This window comes from Chrysoperla carnea, chromosome 2, assembly GCF_905475395.1.
Source record: "Chrysoperla carnea chromosome 2, inChrCarn1.1, whole genome shotgun sequence".
Lineage (NCBI taxonomy): Eukaryota > Metazoa > Arthropoda > Insecta > Neuroptera > Chrysopidae > Chrysoperla > Chrysoperla carnea.
This window is the reverse complement of record NC_058338.1, coordinates 70,917,945-70,936,812: the sequence shown is the minus strand read 5'-3', so window position 1 is coordinate 70,936,812 and position 18,868 is coordinate 70,917,945. Positions and strand designations below refer to the sequence as shown.

Below are 18,868 nucleotides of genomic sequence, written 5' to 3'. Positions count from 1 at the left end.
TTATATGTAACAAATCGTAAGTTTTATGTGTGATTAAATAAAGCACACGGAATTTAAAATAAACATGAAAATTCAAATAAAATATATATAAATTTCGAAAAAATCCGATTTCCAATGTCTTTTGTAACCTGTCATTAAATTTGCGTTAAATTTTCATTTTTAAAAACTTATAAGGTATAATGTCCGTTACAATCAAGTACATAAAAACATACTGCTGTATACCTATAATATTTTTGACAAGAAACGTGTAACTTTCCATATCACTTATACATGGTATGGAAACATACAAATTATACACTCACAGCTGCATGTTTATAAATTTTTGTTTGTTTCTCTTTTTAACAAGACGGGCTAGAACAGTTTTCTTGGTACAAAAACTTTCTCATAAATTAAGGTATTTTTTTAAAATAGTTTTGGAAAAAAATCTATTTTAAGATATGATTTAAAATATGTCAGTTTTAGTCAACTGGTATATTTTCCATGCAAAGCGAATAGCTTTTTAATATACGTGCAAAATATTTTGACAGAGCAATTTTCAAGAGAGCGATTATTCTTAGCATTTTCTCAGTATTTCATTCCATTCTCTAAAAAAAAGGGGCGGTTTGGATATTTCACCTTTAAGAAATATATATTATTATATCATGCTATGCGCTCCCACCATTATGACGATCGCCGGAATAAGAAGATATAAAAGCAAATAATATTTCAATGATTTAGCTTTATGATGTCATTTCGCAGCTTCGACACCCTTAGTTGTAAATAGATTCTAAGCCAATTATAAAGAGAAAATGATATCATTTATCATGAAAATTTAATGGTATCTCTTTTGGAGGTTTGATAAAACTAAGGTTCATAAAAATTATGAATTAACCGTGGTATTAAGATGAACCGCGTTTTTGATATTCATTTTTTTAAACGATTTTTTTCTCTATCTGAAATATATGAAAATAAAACAACAGCAGAAAGCTTGCAAGTATAGAAAGAGTTAAAAAAATTTTTTTTTGCAAATCTTGTTTGTAAACCTATTTGACGCAAATATTTAACTATTCTTCTCCATACTGTGTGGTGAATGTTACTTCTAAAAAACACAGCACACACACAAAATTTTTGTGTATATTAACGCGAAAAAAACTATAAAATTTTCTGAATAATAAAAATTTACCATCATTTTTTCAAAAATTAAGGAAAAAGAATCGTAGAATTTTCACTGAATTATGGGAGCATGGTATAATAGGATTGCAAAAATATAGTATACTTAAGACAAGTTAAATCTACAAAACTTTAAAAGCACTGTCTTATAAGATCTCGCTTCCTACACTAATTAAAAAACAGCTTATGACCTTGAACATATAAGCAGATCAAATATTGTTGAGAACATGGCGAGTAAATAAATTTTCTAAATAAATCGCATTGAAATTGGTTAATTTGTTTGAATAGACGGCAAACTTATATTACCCATGGAAGCTTAAAAGAAGAGCAGGTACCTACTGTAAATTTTTCAACGGGTTTATTTATATCGTGTGATAATAATACTGAGATTACTAGAATTCAATAATATATATATATATATATATATATATATATATATATATATATATATATACCTATATTTGTAATATATGTTTTATTACAAATAACATTGATAGCTACCAAGTACACATTATTAAGCTCTGAGGAAGCAATAAAAAATACTTACTATACAAAAAGTAAGCACCTGAGTTTTTTCATTAACATAATAAATGTATTTTTACACCAGTAAATATGGGTATAGAAGAACTAAAAAGTTGCCTTCAAGTTTAATTCAAGGTTAAACTATTTTATATTTTTCGGTTTTACTCTATTTACAGGGTTTAAAATGTTTTGAGTATGGTTTTTGAAAATTCAATGAGATATGATTGTAAATTTATTATCAATTTCTACCTAATAGTAGGGGAGCCCAAGAGCGCATTTTTGTAGTAACTCAAGCGCGTCAGATTACCAAATATTAGCTCTATATATGGGGGGACCGCGTAGGGTAGACGATTATAATTTTGAAAACGCAATTGCGATAGGTGAATTAACTCGAGCGCATTAGATTAATATATGGTCGGTTAATTACATGCTAAAAATGTACATTTTGATAATCTGATGATTTAAGCGAGACGCAAAGGTATGCGAAGCTTGCAAAGTTGCGTTACCCGTAGTAACTCGAGCGCGATCAAAATTTTTTCAGATTATTGAAATTGACATTTTTTAGCATGTAATTAATCCACCATATCTTAACCTGACGCGCTCGAGTTGCTACAGAAATCCTCTTTTGGGATCCCCTATTAAAAGACGCTGCTTGCTACCGTGAGATAGTTTTGAGAACCAAGATAGTTTGGAGAACTACAGAAAACATAAAAAATAAAAAAACTGTTTCCTCGAAATTCAAAACTGTTCCCTCGAAATGTTTTCCATTTTTGTAAGAATTTCTAGGGATTTATTTTAAATCTAAATTATTCTTTAAATTTAGATCGATTCAGATTTCGACCAGCAGATTAGTGAAGAAGTTGGTCGTATTACATTATAATAATCGACCTCACCACCATTGAAAATTTTTTCATTTGCTTTTGCGATTTTTGCTAAAATTTTAAGTGCCTAAAGCTCCTAAATTAAGAAAAAACATTTCAGTGTTTGTGAAACATATTTTTTTTAGAATCTCATACCTATTATATACCAAAGTTCCATCAAATGCTAGCAAAGTGCAGAAGTTTTTAGAGTTAATTGTTTTTGTTTCAGTAATTCGATTTTAATAAGAAAAATCTTAATTAAGAATGATAACTGCTTGATTTTGCTTAGGTTTTACGCTATCAAGAAGCTTTTGTCTATTCATATTTCACGGGAAACAGATGCATTTTATTGGCTTCTAGGTTTTGAGGAGTCTGTAGAAATTTCAATGCCTGGAACTAATTACGAAATAGATAGATAGATAGATAGATAGAAAGTGAAGCATTTTTTCAAGAAACTTAAAAATGCTTGAAACTTAGATGTAACCAATCGAAGATCTTTACTAATAATAATTGGTCATAATTGGTCATATAGGCAACTTAAAAAGTTTATATAAAAAATTAAGTTTACAAAGAACGGTATTTATTAAGATTTTATGACAAAAGGAAGAACTGATTCATTTGAGTAAATAAGAAAACCAGTCACTTTTATTTTTTAAGTATATAAAGATTTGAACAGTTTTCAATTACTTTGGCTAGAGTACAAAAGTTCTCTAATGACTTAGTTCTTAGCTAATCTAATCTAAGGGATATCGAAAAAGAACCTAATGAAAAAGAAATTTTTTAACCGACTTCAAACAAAAACGGAGGAGGTTATCAATTCGACTGTATTTTTTTTTTTTTTTTAAGTGAAATTTTGTGTAGGATCGCTTTATCAAAACCACATTGTAAACGATTCATGTTCGAAAAACTGGGGCTGCCTCAACATGTAGACTCCCGTGCTACCCGAAATAAAACATGCTAACTTATTTCGTGTTACCTACAACTGATTTGAAACTTTTATTAATTGGACTAATAAAATTCGACCTTTATCATCATCATCCAGTTAGTGTCTCGATATTATTATGAATATATAAACATGCGCATGCGTTCAAATCAATATTGATTCGGACCGCAAGGTACAACAGTTAAACACACTGCAGTGCTAAATAAGTTAGTAGAAGACATGTGCATATTTAACAGTCAATGCCCAGAAAAATTGAGCTATATGTGGGCCAAGTTAAACAGTTAAGAATATCTCATAACACATACACACATAAACAATACAAACATTAACTCACAACTCTCATTCAGGAACATCAATTTTCACAATCAATCAGTAACAGAAAAACAATAAATTTATTATTATAAAAAACGAAGTCTTCCTCATTCATTATTTAAATTTAAATAAAGTTATTTTATAAATAAATAATAAATAATTGTACCAAAAAGTAAAAAGAATATTTAAAACAATCAAAATTTTATATATAATAACAACAACAAAAAATGTTTAAAAAATAATAATTAAAGAAAAATGTTAACAATAAAATAAATTGTACAAAAAAAATAATAACAAATTAATAATTAGAAAAATAATATATTTTATAAAAATAAATGTGAAATCATATAAAAATTTAAGGCTTAGATCAAAAATCATATCAGAAAAAGAAAATATACATATTCAAAAATAAAAAATATTTATTAAATTTGGTGTTAAGTTTTTGGTTACTTTATGTAATAAATTAATATATTGTTAAAATTTTTGGAATAGTTTGGTATTAAAAATTGTGATTTTGTATATTAATTATTATGGCTGCGTTATCACGACAACGGTATGGATCAAGCTATCAACATCATCAGGTAAAATCACACTTTGTTAAAGCAATATACAGGATGTGAGAGTAACTTCTGTCGCCCAAAACACGTTATATTCAACAATTTCTTTTCTCACCAAAATAAAGAAAGCAACAGATCAAACATTTCTTTAAATGAAATTGGTTGGAGGGAAACTGGCTTAGTATACTTTTATCTCCAGAAATTATCTCATTATTTAAATAAATACATCTTTGTTATATATTTAATTTAAATAAGAGTGGAAGAGGCGGGTAGTTATTAATATAACTACCCGCCTATTTTAATTAATAAGTCATCTGTCAACGTCAATTAATATATTAAGCGAAGATGTTTATCTATACGCAATCGAAGGATTGCGGGTAAAACTTTACAAAAGTTTTCAATTCATTTGAAAACGGACGAGTTACCGCGGCCGAACAAACCTCGTTTTATTCAACAATTACCCATTCCAAAATTTAAAAAATTTCTCTGGTTTTATTTAATTTTACAACTTGTAAATCGAATACGAATATTATAAACTCGAAAATGTGTTTGTTAATTGTTTATTTGTTCGTTCAAGACAAAACAAAGCAACAGATCGACATGCTTAGAGAATATTTATATGAGAATTAATAGCTAGATTATTTCGAAAAAATACTCTTTCGAAAGTTTCCGATAGTATTCTTATTATACCCTGTATACATAAAATCACCCAAGTAGTCCATTTCTACTTATCCGTCATAAAAAGTAACATAAAAAGTGAGTTTGAATTCGTAAATGAGCAAGATAGGATGACAATTGGGTCTTGGGCTCGAAGGATCCATCTTGTAAACCGTTACATCAGAAAGAACAAAAGTTTAAATGTTAAAAATGTTCCTAATAAAAAATAAACAACATTGGTTTTAAACATTTTTTTGTAAACATAATTTACCCGAGTAAGCGCAAATTAGATCAAAAACTTTGATGTCCATTTGACCAAAACTATAAAATATAGGTAGTTGAAAATTTGCAAGTAGCTTTAAGTAGTGGTCTTGTGAAACAATATCACAAAATAAAAATAAATTCTAGAAAATAGTTTCGAAAATTTTCGCCACAATTGTGTTGGTTTTTTAACTTTTCCATTTTATTAAAAATAATGCAAGCACTGGCATTCCACACTTTGTATACAGGGAATTTTAACAATTAACGCAGACAATAGTTTGTTTTCACTCGTTTTAAATATAAAATCAAGTATGATAAAAGTGGAATGGGTGGGTTTACTCCATCTTTAACTAATTGTAATGTTTTCTCTTCCATCTTCATCTCGTTGGCAATAAAGTTGTATAAAGGTATTAAATCTTTTGTAACTATTACAAATATCGATTGTAAAAACATGTGTTACGACATATGTTCATAGAATGATGTAATAATAGTTTTTTTTCCACAAATCTTAATCTAAATGTAGGATAAGCATCACTTCATGCACGTCATATTCAGAACTTTTCTAAAAAAATCTCACTTTTGCACAATCCCTTCCTTCCTAATATTATAAATGCGGAAATAACTCTGGCTGTCTTTCTGTTACGCAATGATGCCTAAACTACTGAATCGATTTGGTACAGAAATGGTCTAGAGCCTGAGAACGGACATAGGCTACTTTTTAAGGCAAAAAAGATCTGTACGTCATTTTTATAGCTAATTAGACTGGCTTTTAATGAGATATAAATAGATACGACATTACAGACCTATTACAAAATCTGAAATTGAAATTACCGCAAAAACTCAAAATAGGTGTTCATTTAGAAAGTTGAAAGCAACAGAGGATATGAACTAGATCACTGCCTGCAAGATGTATGCCTTCAAGATATAGATGTAGGTAATAATATTTCACCTCTAGAAGAAAGCTTCATTATTAGCGCGTAACATGGGCTGTATTCCAAAAAATAGGGTTCCGCATCAAAATAATGAAATCGACGAAATTGTGAACAAAAGGAGGATAAGTGACGGCATATGAAATGAAGGTTATAACACATTAATTTTTGTATTTAAAATTAAAGTTGCCCAGCTATTTTATAATATAATACTACTTAAAGACAGCGAAGCGGGTAGTTCACAGCTATTTTTACCACGACTATATAATGGCAAGGGTTATGTGTTTGACCGATATGCAGGTATGTTCATCTGTTCGGACTTAGCTTCTAAAATACTTATCATAATTTGACAAATGAGGTATCTTTAGAAATGTTCCGTCACATTTAATTGAATACGGCGCCCTCTAGAGGAAATAAAACTACGATAGCACTTTTCAAATATAAATATCTTGTTATACTTTCTCATAAAATTATAAAAATTATAAACCCAAAATGGTTTAAATAGAAGGATCTCCAACTGTAATGACTTCTAAAAGCGAGAATCTGCAATTGTCGGGGTTTTAGTTCTCGAACTTTATTTTTATAATATAATACTACTGAAAGAAAATGCGGTACTATTTAATAATTATATAATCGTTTTGTTATTGGTCTGTTACGTTTATATGAAACATTAATTTTTATTTGTCAATATAAAATAACATAAAACTTGATCATAAAATCATTTATTATCAGTATAGATCATTACTCAAGTGAATAAAATATGATTCGGGATAGAACACAACAGTTTCTCTTCCTGTCGCGTTGATATGAGTGTCCGAACTTTAAGATATTTGTATTTATAAACCAAGAATTTTTCTTTAACCATTATTTTGAAAATATTTTGGTATTTAAACAATTTTCCGAATATAGCGAGCTTTTAACTTCGACGTAACTGAAAAAACCTGATCTGAATGCTACAACACTTCTATTTACAACCTAAAACTAAATATTAAAAATTAAATGTATTGAAAGGTATAATTTTGGTCAAATAAAAAAACTTTTAACAAAAAGAAAACCGACTTCAATAGAAAAACTTTTCCAAAACAAATTAATAAGCACTAAAAAGTAAAAAAAAATAATTTATAATATAATGTAGTTAAAGTTATTGTTATTTTTGGAGTCGGTGTCAGCCAAGCTAATGTAGCGAACTGTTCTGTCAGAGTTGTTTCCTTGGCTGACACCGACTCCAAAAATAACAATAATTTTAACTACATTATATTATAAATTATTTTTTTACTTTTTAGTGCTTATTAATTTGTTTTGGAAAAGTTTTTCTTTTGAAGTCGGTTTTCTTTTTATTGTTTTGTCGGTGTAAAGTTTTTTTATTTAGTGATTTTTAGTGAATCTGAAGTACACTAACTAATTTGTCACTAAAAAAAGAATCATCGAAATCGGTTGGCGTGATATTGAGTTATTCGTCTTCTTGTCGCGCATACTTAATGCAAATTTAAGATTTTTATGGTTTTCTCATGGATGCCGTTGTCAGAACTGGATCAAAATGAAATGGGACCACACGGGAAGCACGAGCTTTCAAACAGATAAAAGGTCAAAATCGGTTCACCCAGTCAAAAGTTCTGAGGTAACAAACATAAAAAAAAACACAGTCGAATTGATAACCTCCTCCGTTTTTGTTTGAAGTCGGATAATTATCAAAATAGTAAACACCTTTTCTGTAACATGCCGAAAACTTTGATTTTTGTGGTTTTTCGTATAGGATTTGAGGTGGTATCTCGAAAACTGTCTGTTAAATTGTCGAATAAATTGTGTTGTATATATTTCTGGATAATATTTGCCCTAAAATATGATTTTTTATCCAAATCGAAAATATTGTGATTTTGGTGTTCATAAAGTAACAAGGATCCAAAAAGGCGAAAATTCAGTTTTTTGTTGATTAAATATATAGATTTGGTGCGGGATTTCGAGTCTCATCTTACTTAGCCGCCAAATGAATCCGTTTTTAATAGTTTTTATTCTGAAAAACCTTGTAAATAGAATTTTATCGAAATTGGAAACAACTTAAATACTTTTTAAAAAATCGAAAATATAATTTTTGTTTCAGAATTTGTTGAAATTAACTAAAAAAAGGTATACAAAAATTTACGAATTTACGCTTTTCTTTACTATATATAATCTAAAACATACGTAAAAATAAAATAATTTTTCTAAACGCTTTGACCTTATATTAAGTTGAAAAAAGGAAAAGTATATGAATGACCTTCAAATTAATTTTATTAAGTTTTTTCTATAGTTCAGCTTGCGCGGGGTCAGAGCATTTTTTCAATAGTCGTTCAGCTTTCAATCACAAAGAATAAGCTCTCATGTAGCTTTTGAAACGAATTGAATATATTAAATATAAATAGGGTATAATTGCCCAATAATATTTCTTGTATACAATCTAGTTTAAAGTTACAGAAATAGGTAATCCTTATGTCAACCGATACCTATCCTTTGTTTTCTTTTTTGTTAGACTGGTATTTAGCACGAAATGGATCCGGACTGTTATGCGGACGCCATTCGCATCTATTGTTAAAATAGAACAAATATTTAACAAAATTTAAACCCGATTCGAATAAGCGCCAAGAATATTTTAAAATCCTGATATCGTTTATACTGTCGATAAAAAATGTAAAACTAGAACAAAATTGGAGGTATTATAAAAATTGGTGAGAGTAGTGTCTTCCAGTCTATATTCTAATAAGAAGGTAAAAAGAAAAAAGACTTAGTCATTCGAAAAGGCTCAATTAAACATGTATATTTGTCAATCAAATTCTACCTAATATGTACTTTTAGACGGTTTTACTACATCGTTATATTATAAATATATAGAAATAGCTATATTGATAATGGGAGAACATGATCAACAGGTCTTCATACCACTCTAAATATTCCGCGCTTTATAAAAATAAAGTTATTAGTTACTATTATAGTATAAAAATGGTCTGGTATGATGAAACTACCTCTTCTACAATAACTTATAAAATAAAAAAAAAAAAAAAACTAACTTGGCAGCAAACTGAAGTTTTCACCACATGTTTTTTTCAAGGTACAAGACCTTGTTTGAACCTAGATACTGTTTGATTGTAAATTTTACGTCTATATTAATTGTCAGAATTAGTTCAAAATGTCTTGAAATTGAGGCCTGTAACTTTATTCCTTAGACATACTGATGGATTCATATATAAATAATCCAATATACCTTAAATCATTATAATATGTTTAAAAACAAAGTAAGGCTCATAAAACGTTCGTTTTTGTAATAGCTTTCATATCCTAATAATTTGATTTAAAAGTTCGTCAAGGAAAGAGTTGACAGAAGGCTTAATTTTGAGCTCATGTGGTTATTATACTAGCTTCAAAAACATTTAATCTTGAAATCTTTCTAAATACGAAATTATTATATGGTAATTTTTTGATTAACAAAGCTACAATTCAAGGCTTTTATTTAATTAAATTAAATTCCTATGTAATTTGCTTGCCAATTACCTTAAATAATGACTTTTAGCTCAGATTGGTAAACAAAAAAGGGAAACATTACACAAAGGGCACTATTACAGGAAAACAATGAAATTTAAAAAAAATATTTTAAACCTAAAATGTTAATTTTTTTGTATGGACTGGGCCTACGGACCCAAGACCTTATTGACCTATGTTGCTCAAACTCACTTTTTTCACTTTTTCCGTATGATACCCCTTTTCGTTTCTGAGTAATTGTGTTGACGGACGGACAGACGGGCAAATAGAAATGAAATAATTAGGTGATATTATGAACTACCAAAATTTAGTGTATTATAGTATCAATATTTATAAGCGATACAAACTTGGGACTCAATTTAATATAACTTGATATATTTTATATATATATAATATATATGGTATAAAAATTGAATTGATTTGGCGATGATTTGTGAAGATAAAGAGATTTTAGTTTGGGAGAAAATGAATAGGCATATTTTTCAATAACAGCAGACTTTTTTTGTAGTATTCATTAATGAACTTGGTGCCCCCTTGTTGTATCCTCTTATACAAATTTTTCCAGGGTCCGCTGGGAAACTGCTCCTTTGTTATCCCATAAATCTGCCACTAAACAGCATGAAAGATATTGGTTAGGAAATAAGGTTCCGCTTTGATTGACCCAAACAAATATACCATAAGTAGTAGTAAGTTCTGTTTTATATTCGAATAGGAAAATTCACCATCTTTGTAGACATTTATTCCAGAATTATAATGTGAATTTAAAGAAGAATACATTAGAAGAGTTCAAATTAAATTTCAATATTAGTTCGAAATTTTAAGCTCATAGCTTTTGTCACTTATCAAATTGTGAAAAATAAAATCATAAATTTGTTTTTCTTTATTACAGATATCCACCTTAGTCGAACATCGCAGCGAAAGTAATATGCGAGAACCAATTGCAACTCCTGCAGCATGGGCGCGTGTCGGTCAAGCATTGAGTGTGGCGGTTGAGCGTTTTGTAACCGTTGGTGAAACAATTGCTGATGATCACAGTGAAGTAAGACAAGGAATGTACGAGGCTTGCAAAGAAGCTCGCCAAGCAGGTAAGATAATTTTTACGAGAACGTAGCCATTTAAGAGGAAACATTTATTTTATTTTATTTGTACTATAGGGGCGGCTATAGAACATTTATGCGAAGCCGCTAGTGAGGAAACTGTTGCAGATCGTGGTGCAGTCGTACGCGCTTCAAGAGCATTATTAGCATCTGTTACTCGTGTTTTACTTTTAGCCGATATTGTCGTTGTAAAACAATTACTCTTAGCAAAAGATAAGGTAAGAAATATAAATTTATTTTGAACTAACAGTTCTGCCATGCCTCCTTGTGTTTTAAGCAGCACTCTTTAACAGAGATTTTTTAGAATTTTTTTGGAATTGTTTTTGGCGAAAAATGAAAAGATAGAACTTTGAGGCTTTAATCATTTATTTATTATTATTTTAAGATTATGTAAAACAAATTTTAAATAAAAATTTTCACTAGAACAGAATTACCCCTTTGAAGACACCCTCCTCGAAAATAAAAGAACGCTAAAAAGAAGGCATTTTGATCTAAAAATTCAAATGCATGGATTAAAATCAGTAAAAAATATTAAAAATTAGTCTATTGTCAGATTGCTCAAAAAAAATTCAAATGTCACGATTTCTTTCTTTTTTTTCGTTATGAAAAAAATAGAAACACTCCAAACTTTAAGATAATTTTAGTTCATTCCATGCGTTTACATGTGTTGAATCTACCTTATGAATTTCCAGTAAATCGGTTGAACCATTCTTGAATTTTGATGGAAGATAGTTTAAAAACACAGTTTTGAGAAAAATGCGTTTAAATTCAAATTAAAAAAAAAAAAAACACTTTACAAACTTACTCTACACATGTTAAGGAATTAATTTATGCAACAACAAAAAAATCGACTTTTTGAACCTATCACACGGTAAGGGGGCCTAAAGCATTGATCTGTGAAAGATGCGTGACTATTTCCGCGGAGCTGTCTTTAACAGCTAAAAATTTTAATTTTACCTGTTTTATCCCTGACAATGCTTCCCTTCAACTTCTCACCACTTTTAATTTTCTCGTCTTATTTGAAAAAAAAAATTGATAACTATTTCATATGTTTATAATTTCAGGTACAACGTAGTTTAGGTAGATTAGAATCTGTTAGTAATTTCACAGAATTTGTGAAAGCTTTTTCGCAATTTGGTGCTGAAATGGTGGAACTAGCTCATTTAACAGGCGATAGACAAAACGATTTGAAAGATGAAAGAAGGCGAGCTCAAATGGCTGCAGCTCGACAAGTTTTAGAAAGATCAACAATGATGCTTTTAACAAGTAGTAAGGTATTACAAATATATTCAAAGTTTATAAAAATTTAGAAAAATATTCATACATTTTTATTATTTTTAAGGCATGTTTAAGGCATCCAGATAGTGTTTCAGCAAGAGAAAATAGAGATACAATATTTTGTCAAATGAGACGCGCTATGGATCTAATACATTATGTAGTAAAAGATGGAGTCTTATCGTGTTCTGGAATGCAATCACCGACATCACAGGTATGTGTCAATTAACTTGTGGTTACTGACTTGGTCAAAAACAAGCTGAAAGCTGAAGAAAAGATTTTTTAGTTTGGTAATCTTTTGATGCTAGTCTAATATTTTTGATTATCTAATTTTTGCACTTCAAGCCCCCCCCCCCCCCCCAAAGTGTTTGATCGCTATGTGTCTATGTCTGCCTGTGGCATCGTAGCGCCTAAACGGATGAACTGATTTAGTTTTGTTTCGTTTCGTTTGAAAGCTTATTTAAGGGAAAATGTTGTTAGTTATGTTTCAAGTGCGAGTTTAGGGCTCTGTACCCGAAAAAACTAAAAACTTGCCGATAAATCGGCTCAGTTTGAAAAAGACTTTAAGGGGAAAGGTAATTTAATGGGAGTGTTCTTAGATATGTGTCAAATTCGAGTTTAGGGTTCCGTAATCAAAGAATTTGTCGGAGGTTTTTAAATTTGTAAATTTAACTAGTCCTTCAATGCCCTGCCACGTTTTTTCGAGCCTATACTACTCCACTATGTCTTATTGGCATTCCCCTTCTTCTTTTATGAGTGCTAAGAGTAGAGATCGTGTCTTGTTTTCCTTACGCCCATTGTTAAATTGATAAAATTTCGTTTGTAAAGTTAATGTTTGGAAACCTTCCATCAACTAAGAAGGGTGTCGTTATAAGTTTAACATGTTTGTGCATCTGTGTATCTGTGTGTATGTCTGTTGCATCTTAGCTCTTTAAATAGATTAACTGATTTTGATTATTATTTGACCAAATTATTGATAAATAATGGGTTCGGGGGAGTTCTTAGCTATGCTTCAAGATCGAATTTAGAGTTCCATACTCGATAACAACTGGAAAAGAGGTTACGATCTACAAACGACTAAGCAGATGCTACACTCTCGATAGTATTACCTTTCAAACAAACAAAAATCAAAATCGGTGCATCCGTTTAAGAGCTACAATACCACAAATGAATCGATCAAACTTGAATTTATGTCGAGAGTTTCTTTTTTTAGAATGAAGAGTGGGAAACAGATCGAACCACAGTTAGTGCTTCCATTCGACATTTAGAACATTTAGTGGAATTATGTCGATTAACTGATCACGAGATACCACATCGATCGGACAACAACACAGGTAATTTATTAAAATTCAAATTATCCATATTCCGATATTCTACTACCCCCGAAAGAGTATGCCATAAAACATTGATACATACAGATACTTTATCATCCATATTTTAAAAAGTTAACGGAAGGCTTAAATAACGAAAATTTTATTCTTTTTAGGCTCACAGATTGGACCAGCGTTAGATGCATTATTAGAAAGATCGCATGATTTCACTGACTCCCCATATACCTCACATGAACATAGACAAAAAATATTGGTTCTATTAGATTCATTAGCAGATAGAGTATCCCATTTAATTGAAGCGGTAAGTTTACAAAAATATAAAAGATAATTTCTAACAATACTGAACTTTACAAATTTATTTTCAGTATGAAATGTGTGCAACAGATATTGATGCAGACGTTGACTCTGTATTAGAAGCAACACGAGCATTATGGTTACAGTTATGGAGATGTACAGCGGATCAAGCGGGCGAATTAACATCGCTTATAGCAACTGGACGAGATGCAATTCATGCAATGAGATCTTCACCACAGCAACATACGTCACCCACATCTAGAAGGCCTGATCAAACTTTCCATGACTGTATTGAACATACTTTGGAGGTATTTGGACTATTCCTATAAAACTAGTAAACTTAAATTTTGTCACAGAATTTACTTTTTGAAAGGTTTTTGGCATGTTGAATACAAATCAGAGCGTAAAATTGCTTTAACACGTCACGTTTTCGAGAAAATCACTCCTTAATGTGAAAACATCTTGTATTTCTCCTAAATTCGAAGTCATGTTTCACCAGTGAATAATTTTTTCTCACAGCCATTCTCCTTAAAAAGCCATTTGGAATTTTTTCAAAATCTTTTGCCAGGAAATAGGTTCTTGACATGATCAATACGAATCAGAGCGCAAGACTGCTTCAGCACATTTTCGAGAAATTTGCTCCTTAATATTAAAAAAACTATGTATTAGAGAAACTCCGAAGCCAAATTCGAATTCAGCACCCCAAAAATATAAGAAACGTTCTATCACATCAATGCAACAAACAAAAAATCAAATTTAGTCGACCAGATATTTGATGAATGCTTATTTAATACCAAAGAGGTCTAATTGCTGTGCTTACTTCTGAGATTTTTCTGAGAGACTATAGTCTTAAAATTATAACCTTAAGACCGTTTCATTTCACACCGGCATCATCCCAGCAGTTTAAATTATTTTTCATTTGATTCATTTTCTTTTAGATTTGTAAATTAGTGAGACACGTTGCATTAACTGAATCATTGCAAGTAGCAGCTCGGTTTGCAGAGACAAATTTACGAGTTTATGGACCACAGGTAAAGTTTGTATTAATAATTATAATTCAGTATAGGCTCTAGGAGTTATGCGATATATGGCTTCTGTCAGGTTGAAAAAGGCAAATTATGCACTCAGTATATTACATTCTTTCATATTTAGGTAGTAACTGCATGGCGTACATTGCAAGAAGTACCGCAATCACAAATTGCTGCTGAAAATTTAGAAGTTTTTTCTGATATGTATCAATGGTTAGCAAGCGATGTGACTACGACTGCTCGAGAAGTTTTAGAAAATTCTTCAGGACACCGACAATCAAGTGATAAACAAGTTTATTTATCTTTACCTAGACCAGGAGTAAGTAAAAACTTTACTATGTGAAAAAATTTAAAACGAACTAAACAATCGTAATAATTACTTAGAAACATGGTACTACCTCAAAACCCTTAAAAGCTGTGAGATTGGATTCCGAAGAGCAAGCAAAAATTGCTAAAAGTGGATTAGAAATGAAAATGATATCGAGTGAAATGGATGCAGAAACTGAAAAATGGCAAGAAGCTGGTGCAGCTGCAATGGAGGTACTATAATTATTAAATATCTCCATTATCGGAGCTACAGTAATAAATTTTCTCTATAAAAATGAAAATCGAAAAGAATACGTCTCCAATATTCCACAAGTTAAACTTATTGAGCTACGAAAATGATAAATCATTTGTTATTTGTTTTTGTCAATGGAGACAATTACACCTATTTTTAACTCCCGAACCAAAAAAGGAGATGTTATAAATTTGACCGCTATGTGTGTGTGTGTCCGTCTGTTTGCCTGTGCATCGTAGTGCCTAAGCGGGTGAACCGATTTCGATTTTTTTTGTTTCGTTTGAAAGGTAAGTTAATGGAGAGTGTTCTTAGATATGTTTCAAGTGTGAGTCAAGTAGTTTTTTAAATTTTGTAAATTTCACATGTTACACTTATTATACGACAATTATTTTTATAGGAGAACAATGACATAGTAAAGCGAGCTAAAAACATGTCAGCTATGGCTTTTTCAATGTATCAATTCACCCGTGGCGAAGGATCCTTAAAGACTACACAAGATTTATTTACTCAGGCTGAATATTTTGCTGAAGAAGCAAATCGTTTATATAAAGTTGTACGACAATTTAGCTACCAGGTTAGTAACAAATTATTACTGACGTTATTTCAATACAGAAATAATGAAATCGTTTTGAATCGTTTGTAGGTTCCTGGTGGCGCAAATAAAAAAGAATTATTAGAAAATTTGGATCGAGTTCCTACATTTGTACAACAATTACAATTCACTGTTAAAGATCCAACTGTTGGTAAAGCAGCGACATTTATAAAAGTGGATAATGTTATACAAGAAACAAAAAATTTAATGAATGTTATTAGTAAAGTTGTTACACAATGTTTTGAATGTGCAAGCAAAGTAAGTTCGTATATTTTTTTCAGTTTGAATATAAGATTAGGGCTTAATCATGTCGTGATTGGTCAAAGTTTCTCCAACAAAGTGCCCATTTATCTCTTTTAAGGTAGTACGATTGTCAAGGCCAGTTTAGACTTGTAGTTGGAATTATTTCTTACTTTTCGTCTTATATTGTCAAGTTATAACAAAATTCACCATCGAAATTGAAAGATATATTTTCTTAAATTTGTGTCTCCACTACCAGGTCCATTCATCCTTAATTAGTCGGACACAACAGTTTTTTTTTTATTTCAATAACTTATTCAGGTTTTAACATTAATTTAAATATTTTTTTTAATTTCCACCGACTAGTTTTGGAGAAATATATAAAAACATATCATCCACCTAGCGTTTTCCCATAAGACCAATGTTAAATATGCTTACTTTTGAAGTCATTTATTTATTTAAATAATCGGGCAACTCCCCCTAAAATATCCAAAATTGATTTATACTTATTCCAACTTCATATAAAAAAATACACGCCTTTTATTCAAAAGTGCCCTGGCGATGGTACATCCTTAAATACTTGCCAATACTAGAAAAACACATACTTAATAGTCTTTATTTTCTTCGATATTGTTCACTACTTGTTTCGATTAGCTGTGGGAGGAATCTTCTTTAGATTATTTTTCGATTCAATTCGAAGCATCACTGTCAACTGGGTATTGAGGCTTCAGATTAGGATTAAGTAATCTAAATGTATGGTTTTCTATACTCACTCCAATATTGACTTCAATACTCACTCTAAGAGCTTTTGGCTTTCTCAAGGCCTCTTGAGCAGACGACTAAATAAATGTGACAAATTTCAAAAATGCAACACTTTTTTCCTGATTACCATCATGAAGAATAGTATCGAGGAAAAATGGCGTCAAAAACATCATAATCTTCCTTTGCGCCGTTTTTGTAATTTCTAAATGTATAATATTTTTCAATTATATTTTAGTTTGACATATGTATGCCCGTCAGAGTCCATTTAAATTTTTATCCATTACAAAGTCGTTATAATTATGATACAATGAATAAAATCAAACAAAGAAATATAAGAAGTCGTACATTACCACCGCGATGATTATCTAGGTCTAATTTTTAAGACAGATTTCTACAAGGTCAGGATTACAAATGAAATATTTTTGTTTGACACTAACAAATTTCAAATATTTACAAAATTTTTTAACAATTCGAAACTAATCTAAAAGAAAATTTCTAACAGATTATCAGCATGACGTTTCCAGATTTGAAATTAACGCACAAAATTAATAATGTACTAACGTAAAATATTCTATGACGTGTCGTTATTTATTGGCTCCATTCGAGAACAGTTGTCATGTAATCGAAAATTTTTATTTGTCATTGAATAATTATAATATTCTCTTCACGTAGAATCATTCGCGTTCGTTCGTAATATAATACTTCATAATGAACTTTTTGATCGGTGGTGTGCCCAAAATGTTGTGTCGCGTGTCATTAATAGCACGCGTACTATCCCTGATCCACAGAAACTTGTATGGTAGATATTGAAAAGGACGAAATTTTGCTTAACTAACTTGGATTTAACATTGCCTTTACATTATTAAGAGCATATTAAAAAAACAAAAATTCCTGATTTCATAGAGCGTTCAATGTTTAATTTGACGGAATTAAATATGATTCATAATCAAAAAAATTTTTTTTAGTACAAACTGGAATTAGGAGGACCTGCAGAGGTAGCTGGAGCTGGAGCAGGTGCTGGCGGTTCTATGGGATGTAGTGGCGGTGGTAACGGTAGCGGTATGGGCGGCGGCGGTGGAGGAGGGGAGGGGAGTCTCTGACAGTTAGGCATGTCCCGTCGGGGCAAAGCAGACTCACGCCGTACACGCGTTTCATTCTTACTCTTTTAAATTAAGAGTAAGGAAGAGTCTACCTTGTTCTGTCAGGACATGCGAGTTCAGAGTATTTTTTTTATCCACTGATTAAAATGTTACAAAATGCTTCTTCTATATATATTGAAATTGTAATTTCATACTCTATGAAAAGACTATATTATTGTTTATCGTTTATAATAATTTTATTCCAAAGACACCAAAGACATATACATTCTATTCATTCGAATCGAGAAACTCAATAATTCAATAGGAGAATAGACATTTTTTTTTATTTGTATAATAAACTATTGTAGACAATTAACTCTAACGCCTACGCAGTTTTTCTGCTGTATTTATTACGGTTCATCAAAAATATTTTGCCCTTTCACCAAAAATATTTTTCAGCTTTTTTGCCGTTTAGAAAAAACCCCGATGATGTATTTTGAGATATTTTAATTCTCGTTCCAACTTCTTTCACTATAAACTTGGTTTACAGTTCGATAAAATATGCCTATTTTGAACTTCATATACCTGCGAACTTGCTAAATGGTCGTTATCGATAGATTTAATCTCTCTTTGGTAATAGGCGTATAGTTATAGTTTTTAATCGTTATTAGATTTAGAGTGCGCACAACTACCGATTAGTATTCATTCGGCTAGCGTTATTTTATATGAAATGTATTTCAGCTCAATTTCATCCCAATTTTGATTAGTCTATCGATCTATTACGAGGATAAATCTAAGACAGTAGTCTGCATAACTTCAAACTGTCCAGCTAAACGCTGTCGCAAAAATTCAGCAGAGAAACAAGCCCCGCTTGCGTTAGAGTACCTTTTTGAGTACTTAATCGCAGTAAC

At 30.6% G+C, this 18,868-nt stretch overlaps 1 protein-coding gene across 1 annotated transcript; it reads left to right on the top strand.

Moving 5' to 3' along the window:
- The first annotated feature begins 4,314 nt into the window (after positions 1 to 4,314).
- LOC123292895 (alpha-catulin) lies at positions 4,315 to 17,978 on the top strand. Its single transcript, XM_044873609.1, has 14 exons — positions 4,315 to 4,367; positions 10,590 to 10,785; positions 10,855 to 11,015; positions 11,862 to 12,071; positions 12,140 to 12,286; positions 13,286 to 13,406; positions 13,559 to 13,704; positions 13,769 to 14,005; positions 14,636 to 14,728; positions 14,850 to 15,044; positions 15,110 to 15,265; positions 15,682 to 15,858; positions 15,928 to 16,134; positions 17,844 to 17,978. Exons 1-14 carry the CDS (start codon positions 4,317 to 4,319, stop codon positions 17,976 to 17,978), a joined length of 2,232 nt encoding a protein of 743 aa, XP_044729544.1. The 5' UTR covers positions 4,315 to 4,316.
- The last annotated feature ends 890 nt before the right edge of the window (positions 17,979 to 18,868 follow it).

Coding starts and splice junctions, on each gene's coding strand:
- LOC123292895 (XM_044873609.1), top strand. CDS start 4,317: ATGGCTGCGTTATCACGACAACGGTATGGATCAAGCTATCAACATCAT. Junction 14,006..14,635: donor GTATTGAACATACTTTGGAG/GTATTTGGACTA, acceptor ATTTTCTTTTAG/ATTTGTAAATTAGTGAGACA. Junction 16,135..17,843: donor GTTTTGAATGTGCAAGCAAA/GTAAGTTCGTAT, acceptor AATTTTTTTTAG/TACAAACTGGAATTAGGAGG.